The sequence below is a fragment of the Drosophila obscura genome, unplaced genomic scaffold (genome assembly GCF_018151105.1).
Source record: "Drosophila obscura isolate BZ-5 IFL unplaced genomic scaffold, ASM1815110v1 contig_17, whole genome shotgun sequence".
Lineage (NCBI taxonomy): Eukaryota > Metazoa > Arthropoda > Insecta > Diptera > Drosophilidae > Drosophila > Drosophila obscura.
In genome coordinates this window covers 1,202,701-1,211,555 of record NW_024542757.1, presented here as the reverse complement: position 1 = coordinate 1,211,555, position 8,855 = coordinate 1,202,701, and the positions used below count along the sequence as shown (strand labels likewise).

Here is an 8,855-nt window from a genome sequence, read left to right as displayed (position 1 = left end):
AGCGGGAACTCAATTAGGCCGCGTGCACTCGCCGGGATTCATTCGATTCACTCAATTCGATAATCGATTAGATTGCCCATTTTTATGAGCAGCTTGGAAAATAAAATTGCTTACCAGTCACAAAACTTTGCCAAGTCATAAATACACACACATACATACATACATATACGAACGAACGTGCTAGCGTGTGTTTGTGTGTGTGTGTGTGTGTGGAATGGAAAGTTTTCCTCTGCCTCCTCTGTGGAAGCAATGCCCCCAAAAGTCAGGCCACGAAGCTAAAATAATTGATAACAGATTATGTTTTACAATCTAAGCAAAGAGCAGGTCGTCGTAGCACGAGAATTTTAATGGACGCATGTAGCGGGGCACACGTACAGAACACCCGGATGCCTCTCCGTCTACGACTATGGCTATGGCTATGGGGCTACGGACTCCTGTTCCGGCAGTGAGTTACCCGCAAAACGTTTGCAAAACTTAATTATTTCGTTTTGACCTTTTTGTGGGCCACACACGAGCATTCGAGAGTGGACCAAGAGAGTAATGGTGGGGGGTGCGGAGAGTGAATAGAGAGAAGAGGGCAGAGTGCAGAGAGATGGACAGTTAAAAAAGTTATTTATTTTATGGTCAAAAGTTACTTTGGCCTGTTTTATGGCTGCGGAAGTCAGAAAGGAAACGAAATCCTAGCCCCACAGTCAACGAACAGTGCTGACAATCTAGCTATTTTTTAGCTCTAAATTTATATGCTCTTAATCGTAATAAATTCAAGTACCCGAGAAACTGGAGCAAATAATATAAGAAACAATTAAATAAATAATGAAATACATAATGAATAAAACAATAAATTCACTCACTTTATCCTGCTCCACTCTCTTCTTTCTATCCAGATTTGAAATGCGTCACCTTATTGGAAGCCACTTGGAATGAGAGCGTGGAATGCTCTCTTGAAATGGAGAGCGAATTCGCATCTTTTTTTCACGCACGTATACACACGCACATAACGAAAATATGTTGAGACACCCAGGGCACTGATGCCGCATAATTTTTTCACATGAAAAAAATTCATTGCCTGAATAAGATACATAGTTATTTCACATATATATTTCACTTCACTTGCCATTTTATTCGCCGATCTGTCCCAGCAATTACAACGAAATTGATTTTTGAATTGAACAAACACTCTTTGGACATATTCCATGTTGACTTCTTCGCGCACTTTTTTTTCACGCACTCACACACACACACGGAACATATTTTGAGACTCCTCGACTTATTTTTGCACATGCAAATTTACTAAATTTAATTTAGAGATGTAGTTACAAATTTCACTTCACTTTCTGTTTACTTCGCCCCCACAATTGATCAGCAACATTTTTTACATTCCACACACACTTTTGGACATTTTCCATGCTGAAACTACACAAAAACGATTACACTCGGTAATTCTTCTCTCCTTCTGCTCTCCTTCTGCGCTTTGCTTTCCAATTGCTCGCTCTCCTACTGAATGTAATGCACAGTCCATTTATTAAGTTGTGCACTTGGACTGTCCGCGCACTGGAATTTGTGCCAGCCGACCAGATCTGTGTAGGGTGCTCTTCATGGATTCTGCACTCCGGCTCTCTTCTACCTTCGGGCTCATTTCTTTCAGCTCGTGAGTTGTTATAAGTATTCTTTCACGTAGTCTTGATTGGAAAATGCTTACAATATCTGTAGACACTAAACGAATGATATATAATTGCAACAATCGAATGAAACCAGATCTTGGGCTGCGAAGACGTGAGGCACCGTTAAAATAAAGCAGAAACCATAAAAATTTTCTCTTCCTTTTAGCTGTGTATTTTTTTCCGATTCTGTGCCTCTCTCTCCTCTCTTGAGAGAGTACGTGTAAATGTATGTATATTTTGCGACTGGTGTAATGAGAGTGCAACGAAAACAAGTAACGGTAAACCAAAATGAGGACGGTGCTCTCTCGCAGCAGAATCAGACTTTAGAAGAGGATTTCTCCATAAAAACTAAACCAAATAATATACATATGTATGTATGTATATTTTCTTAGCTCCTGTGGCAGCCAATTCTAGCTTCTTTTTTGGGGGGGCAGTCATCACTGGCTGCCTCGTGTGTGGCTTTTGGAATTTTCTCGAGCGTGCAGCATAAATCAAAAAAGGAAAAGATTATAACTATGTATGTAAACGTGGATCTTTGTTAAATTTTAATTGTGACCTCAGCCGTCGGAGGGAGCAGGGCCAGCAGCTCCCTAGGAAGCAGATCCAGTGCGAGCTGGCTCCTTGGAGGCGGACCCCGAGCGAGCTGGCTCCTTGGAAGCAGATCCAGCACGAGCTGGCTGCTTGGAGGCGGACCCAGTGCGAACCGAAATGCGCGAGGACCTGTTCTTCTTCTCATCGAAGACGACAACCGTGCCCGTGCGCTGGCCGGGATCCTCGGCAGCGTCGACAGCCTCGGTGGCTTCAGTGGCCCCGGCCTCCTCCGCGCCCTCGGCATTAGCAGTCGTTTGGTGGGATGCCGTGCTCAGCATGCTCGCGGCCGTCGTCAAATCTCCGCTGCTCTTCTTGGCGTCCAGCAGCTTCAGCACCGAGTCCTTGAAGAACAGCTTCTCGTCCAGCTGGCGGCGGAACAGGCCGGATGGGTGATCCGGATCGAAGACAATGTTGGGGCGTATATCCCCATCGGTGACCAGGACCTTGGCCCCGGGAATCGGGAGGAACTTGAACAGACGCTTGCGCAGCTTCGGCATGAAGGTGACCTTCTGGTGGTCGGGGACGTGGAAGAGCTTGCCGGTGATCTGGGCGGAGGGCAGCAGCACGGGGTGATCGATGAGGCGCCGCTCCTCGGGCAGGCTCTCCTTGATGGCCTCCAACTGGCGCGCAGTCAGCTGGAGTGGGCGATCGGCATCCTTCCAACGCTCCTGGCCGCTGTTGAAGGCGATCTTCTTGTTGTTCTTCAGCTGCTTCCGCACCGCCCGCTTGGCCACGCAGTTGTAGACGATCTTGGGCACGTACTCGGGCACCGGGAAGTTCCGCACCGAGATGGGAATGTGCAACGGATTGGTCACCATGTTGATGTACTTGGCATCGGCGAAGAGGTTGAGGTGCTTCTCCTTCTCCGGCTTCTTGGCCTCCTTCTTGGCGAGGACATCCTTCTTCTTCGGCTTGGGCTGGTCCTCCTTGGACATGAGGAAGATGTGCTTGTGGCCCCCACCCTTGACGTGAGCCCAATCCGGCTCGCAGTAGCGCTCCCTCTTGATCCGCCTGTACGGCAAGCGGCGGAACTTCAGGCGCTTCTGCTCGTCAATCAGCAGCTGCAGGCCCGGCTTGCTGATCTTACCCGACGGACAGGGACAGGCGTCCGCGTAGCTGGTTCCGTAACGCCCCGGCCCCGGCTCGAATGTGATGTGGCGCCGCAGCATCAGGCTGGGCTTGGTGGGGACGCACGACTGGCGCAGAAAGAGATGCGGATTGGGGCGAGCGGTCTTCTTCACCTTCGCCATGTTCTTCTGCACCTCGTAGATGTTCGTGTGGGTGTCGGCGGGCCCCGGATCGCTGGGATTACGCCAGCAGCCCGTCTCGCTGCAGACCATGAAGCGTGTGGTCGCTGGACGATCGCGAGCATCTAAGCGTGGGGGGGGTGGTGATCATTATTTGAGCAATCTCTAGAGTGCCGCTCCCGCTGCTTACTCGATAGGAAGATGCCCTTCTGCAGGTTGTCCCGCTTGAACAGGCGCTCGATCTCCGCCGGAAGGTCGTAGAACTTGAATGGCGGCGGCCTGATCGAGACGCGGCTGTGATTTGTGTGCGGCTTGGCGAACCGTGTCCCCTTGGAGCCCATCTTCGTGAGATACGGCACCGGTGGCACTCCATAGTGATTTGGCGGCAGCTGCCATCCCTTCCACGTGGTCATGGTGCGGCTGATGCGCAGGGCGCGACGCTCCGGATACGGATTCTTTGGCAGCTTGTCATAGCCCGTGATGTGGCGATAGTGGTCGAAGGTGGCCTTGCTGGCGCCCTCGCCGCGATTCTCTGCGGGCAAAAAAACGAAATTCGATTGCCATGGAAAGTCTTTTGCTGCGGCTTACCCTTCTTGCAATCCTGATTGTAATGCTTTCCGGCCAACTTGAACTGCTTCTTGACCTGCGGCAGTGTGTCCTCCCTGATGCGATTGCCTGTGGGAACAAGGGATTACTACCCAGAGACGCCACCTCGGATGACCTACGTGACAGCATGAAGAGCGGCACACTCATCCGGGTGGCCACGAAATTCTGCCGATCCTCATTGTTCAGTTTCGGGGGTTTCTTGTGCATGGCGCAAGTTTGATTTCAATTTTGTAGACTGTCGCAAAAAATATAAATATATATCCGTATATGTATATCGGATACGGCTGAGAGAAGCTCAACTGTTGATTCGTTCTATTAAATTAAATGGGATTAAATGTGTCAGAAATGCAAGGATTACTGAGGATTACTCCTAGAACACACAATTTGGTTGCGACCCCGAAGCCGGCCAAATACCAAATATATCGCTTTTCAATAGCCACCCGGTCAAAAGATATACATATGTATGTATGCATTCGATATCTATTTTCAATTCTCATAATATAAATTTAAAAATGATTTTTGTTTTCAAATTTTCAAAACAGGAGGGGTGGCGCCCCCAAGACGTGGGCCAATAAAACACGGGGATATAAAAAAAAAAATAAAAATTTTCAAAACAAAAATCAGATATAATTTTATTTGTTTTTAATTTGTATTATATTATTTATTAAAAATCGAGTTGCCTGGGAAATTGCCACATAAATGATTAATGATGATGGCATTCTTACAGCACTCTCACATAAGTTTGCTTGTTGAAATTCGATTTGTGACTTAACGAAGTGCACATAAACAAAGCAGCTTGTTTTTGTCCACCAATTCTTTATTAATAAACAATGACAAACACACACACATCAATGCCATTCAAAGAGCCACTCCACTCATTCGATGGCCAAAATAATTTGGTTACAAAGCCACAAAGATACATATATGTACATATGTAGATATGTATATGTGTATTTATCTGCAGCATACCCCCCTCCAACATGTAGCATCCATTCACACACACACACACACACACACACACACCGGGGCAGAGACGCACAGTGTGGCCGCATAATTAGCGTAGCGAAGCGAACTGATTAACTTGCATTCAACGATTTTCAATTGAATTTCGCAGTTGGTTGGTTTGTGCCGAAAAAAAAAGGAAGAGATAGCGAGACATCGAATAAAACAAGGAGGTGGAACTGTGGACGTTGCACGAGTCGAAGCGAAGCTCAAGATACCCTAGAAGGCTTCTAGAAAGTTATTCCAGTTATTCCTTCGGTATGCTGAAGCTTCTGCTTGCCAAACAGCTGCTCAAAACCATCATGCCATGCCCTCCATCCCGAAAAGGGTATGGTGAAAAGCCACTACAAAAAGTTGTGGGAAAGCAGGGACCTGCCGCCTGTCGTGTGACGGCGACGGCGACGGCAATCAGCCATGAAGGCGGTGCAGGGGCTGGCCCCAGGGCTGGAGTTGATCCGGCAGGGAGCTGGAAAGGAAAGGAACCAAACTGGGGACTGCGACTGGGGGACTGGGGAAAAATATGCAGCCGGGCAAATGATGAATGTGAAATGTGGCATTAATTAATTTGATTAAATGCAGGCAATCAGCCAAGCGCGGTAAGTCGCCCATAGGCGATGCCGTGCTGCAGCATGGGGCGGCAGGGGGGTGGAGCGGAGCGGACCTCTGTAAAGAGAGTCCCGCCATAAAGAGTAAAAGTACCGATAAAAGTTGCGGATTTCTTTTTATTATTTATCAACATTTTCATAGGTTTTGATGACCTTCGGCTTGAGTTCACCGGCTTGCCCTTGCCCTTGCCCTTGTTGGCCTTCGCCTCCTTCTTGGCCTTCTTAGCCTCCGCCTTGGCCTTCTTGGCGGCCTTCTTCTCCGCTTTGCGCTTCTTGGCCAGGTTCACTGCAAAACCAATAGAAGAGCAGAGCATTAGCTGCTGGCCCATAAGCTCTACAGCCAGTCTCCTGCTCCTCCTACTTACCCTTGACTATGCGGGCGGTGGCCAGGTTGGTGGGCAGCGGGGCACACTTGAAGCCCGCCGGCGGTGCCTTGCTCAGCCGGATGAACCGGAAGCCGGTGGCATAGAGCATACCGAGGCAGGCCTGCGGCCGGATGCGCGTCTTGGGCCATGGTGTGAAGTACAGGTCCTTCCGCTTCACCTCCGCCATCTTGGCGCCCTCCGTGTCGCGCCAGTAGTGCATCACGCGGCTGGTGGCGCGATTCTCCAGCTTCCAGCTGTGCCACTTGGGGTACTTCTGGTAGCTGGTCATGCAGCTGGGCTTGTCCACAAAGAACCAGACGTCGGCATCGGGATAGTACTTCATCTTGGCGGCGGCGGCGCTTCTCGCTTCTCGTTTCCGGCCTGAATAGGGACTCTAAAAATATTCCAAATATAAATTTTGAGGAAGCGAAACGAAATTCGTCTTCTGCTTGTTAAAAAAGAATTGCAAAATGAATTTTGAAATTTTGCATTCGAAATGAAATAATTTCAGAAAAGGCCAGGCTATTGTGATGCGAGATTTCGCATCTATGGATTGGCTTTGGATTTTGGAAACAATTTTTATCGTAATACAAATGCCTCTAGCAGTTTGTTCTGGGAATCTTTAAGGTATTTAGAGCAATGAGATAATTTTTTAGATATTTCCAAGACTTAAGTGTAGCTATAGCTATCGGAACAGTCCCTCCTAAGTTTATCTTGGATACTTTGAGGATTCATAGATCTGAAACAGAATCGGAAGAGTATATCCCATAGGTATTGAAATAGGGCTGTACATATGTAGATCTTCTTCTACCCATTACGAGTGTATTGTAATGTATATATCGTATATGTACAAAGAATTAATTGAAGCAGTTGATCTTATTTACATTTCATCGATGTTGAGCTTGTGAGCACAGAGAAGTCAATAGCTTCTTTACAGTATATAATTCAGTCAGAAAGAATAGAAACAATAACTAAACGAGAATGAGAACCATAGAGCTTACTTCAGGCTAAGACTTTTGGCAGAATTTCTTCCCTTTAATCCAAGAAAAAGTCCTACCTTTCCCTTCTTTCTTTCCCTTCCCATCAAATTTAACGTTTTTTTGTGGTCTTCTTTATTTACATAGTATATGTGTATACATCCCATACGCATATAGCTGTCATAGGAACAATTTGAAATGCTTGCAAAAGTTTCAATCCCCAAAGCAATTCCTTGCTGGCTTGCCTCTTGCTTTTCGAAAGTATTCTTCTTGAAAACTGTAACAATTTCCGGTTAAATGTCGAATGCCCAATGGAATTGAATTTATCGGTGGCTGTTAGCCGGTTGCAGGTTGCAGGTTGCATGTGGCAGGCACTTACCGCGACAAATGCTGTAAAAACTAAGCAGCACTTGCCGCAAAAAGTTGAGCTCATTAGGAGAGGAGGAGACGTGGCAGCAGCAGTCGAGTGTGGCTCTACTGCTGAGTAGAGCGAGTGAGTGGCCGCTTCGAAGGGACAAAGGTGATGTCGAAAAACTGTCAATTAGGTTTAATTATTTTATGCTGCAGGGGCAAGAAGAGGGCTTATGCAACCTCAACAAGGTGGCAAGGTGGCAGAGCCCTCTCTCTCTGTGTCTGTGTGTGTGTGTGTGTGTGTGTGTGTGTGTCTGTTGCTAAGCAAAGTCAATTATCCAAGCAGCTTTGATGCAAGTAATTGGCATAATGAAATTTTCTCTTCAGCCCAGCGCCACGACAGCACCCAAACCGCAAAGAATAGAAGCCGCAACATCATCAGCAGCAGAGCAGGAAAGAGGATCCGCAGGATGGCTCTGTGGCACTGTGGCAGTGGCAGTAACCATAACCGTATTAGCATATCAAGTGGGGGGGCACGGAAAAACTCTTCATTCTCTCTTTCTCCTTTCTTTTAGTTGTCTGCGTATTGAGTAAATATTTAAGCAGTCCGGCAGCTGTCGCCGGGCATTAATGGCATACATCAGGGCCAAAAACTTGAGCTTAAAAAGAAAAGCAGTCGAGGAAAAGCTGCTACGGCTGCTGCAGGCACTGTCCCAAAGTGCAAATATGTTGCGGCCAAAGCCGCAAAAACGTTTAAATATTTTATAAGCCAAAGGCACTTGCCAGAGACTGAGACAGGACTCGGAACCGACTAACTGCTGCTGCTGTTGCTGTTGCTGCTGCAGTTACCAAATCGTCAACAACCGGGACGACAAGGATACAGCCACACACGAGCCACAGTCCAGTGGGAATGGGGCTTTGGATTGGATGCTACGCGATGCGATACGATGCGATGCGATGCGATGCCAATCGCAAAGGTGCGGGCATATTGGCGGAGCGGGGAACTTCGTTGCCATCTTGGAGTTACTTGCTGTTTGTCTTTCAGTTGTCTGATGGCTTTACTTTGACAACTCTGGGCAGATCATCCCTCCTTTGCAGTGTGTGTGGCTTTATTGGTCTTTGAATGGGGTTAGAAGCTTTAAGAGGAGCCACAGCATATCAGTTGAAAGGATATCCACAGGGTCGACTATTCTGCTGCTGCTCCTCTGTTTTGGCCAGCAGCTCGTTTGGCATTCCCCTAATGCCATGAATTTTCGTTGGTTGCATTTCAGGCGCGACGAGGATGCTGCACATTGTCTTTGTCGTTTGTTCTGGTGTTTCGGGCAGGGCGGGGTGGGTTCGGGTTGGGTTTGGGCATGTGGCGCGCGGTGTAAGCTTGCGGCTTGCGGCTTGTTGCATTGTTCCGCTTCCACATGAACGACAGCTTTCCACACTCTTTTTTTTTATCGCT

The 8,855-nt window shown here is 47.7% G+C and overlaps 2 protein-coding genes across 2 annotated transcripts; both read right to left on the bottom strand.

Annotated features, from left to right (window-relative positions):
- Positions 1 to 2,179: 2,179 nt before the first annotated feature.
- LOC111075538 lies at positions 2,180 to 4,440 on the bottom strand. Its single transcript, XM_022368881.2, has 4 exons — positions 4,225 to 4,440; positions 4,088 to 4,174; positions 3,690 to 4,031; positions 2,180 to 3,624 (listed from the first exon to the last, which is right to left on the bottom strand). The coding sequence occupies exons 1-4, from the start codon at positions 4,310 to 4,312 to the stop codon at positions 2,252 to 2,254; spliced, it is 1,890 nt and encodes a 629-aa protein (XP_022224573.2). The 5' UTR covers positions 4,313 to 4,440; the 3' UTR covers positions 2,180 to 2,251.
- Positions 4,441 to 5,832: 1,392 nt separating this feature from the next.
- On the bottom strand, positions 5,833 to 6,601 carry LOC111075545. Its single transcript, XM_022368891.2, is given in 3 exon segments — positions 5,833 to 5,888; positions 5,891 to 5,998; positions 6,078 to 6,601. Coding segments are annotated over 3 exon segments (507 nt in total). The 5' UTR covers positions 6,421 to 6,601.
- Positions 6,602 to 8,855: the final 2,254 nt, after the last annotated feature.

What these genes read in the sequence shown, in the direction of transcription:
- LOC111075538 (XM_022368881.2), bottom strand. Translation starts at nt 4,312, where the DNA reads ATGCACAAGAAACCCCCGAAACTGAACAATGAGGATCGGCAGAATTTC. An exon ending in GCCGCTCTTCATGCTGTCAC is followed by an intron (nt 4,175 to 4,224) that starts GTAGGTCATCCG and finishes TTGTTCCCACAG; the next exon opens with GCAATCGCATCAGGGAGGAC. An exon ending in CAATCAGGATTGCAAGAAGG is followed by an intron (nt 4,032 to 4,087) that starts GTAAGCCGCAGC and finishes TTTTGCCCGCAG; the next exon opens with AGAATCGCGGCGAGGGCGCC.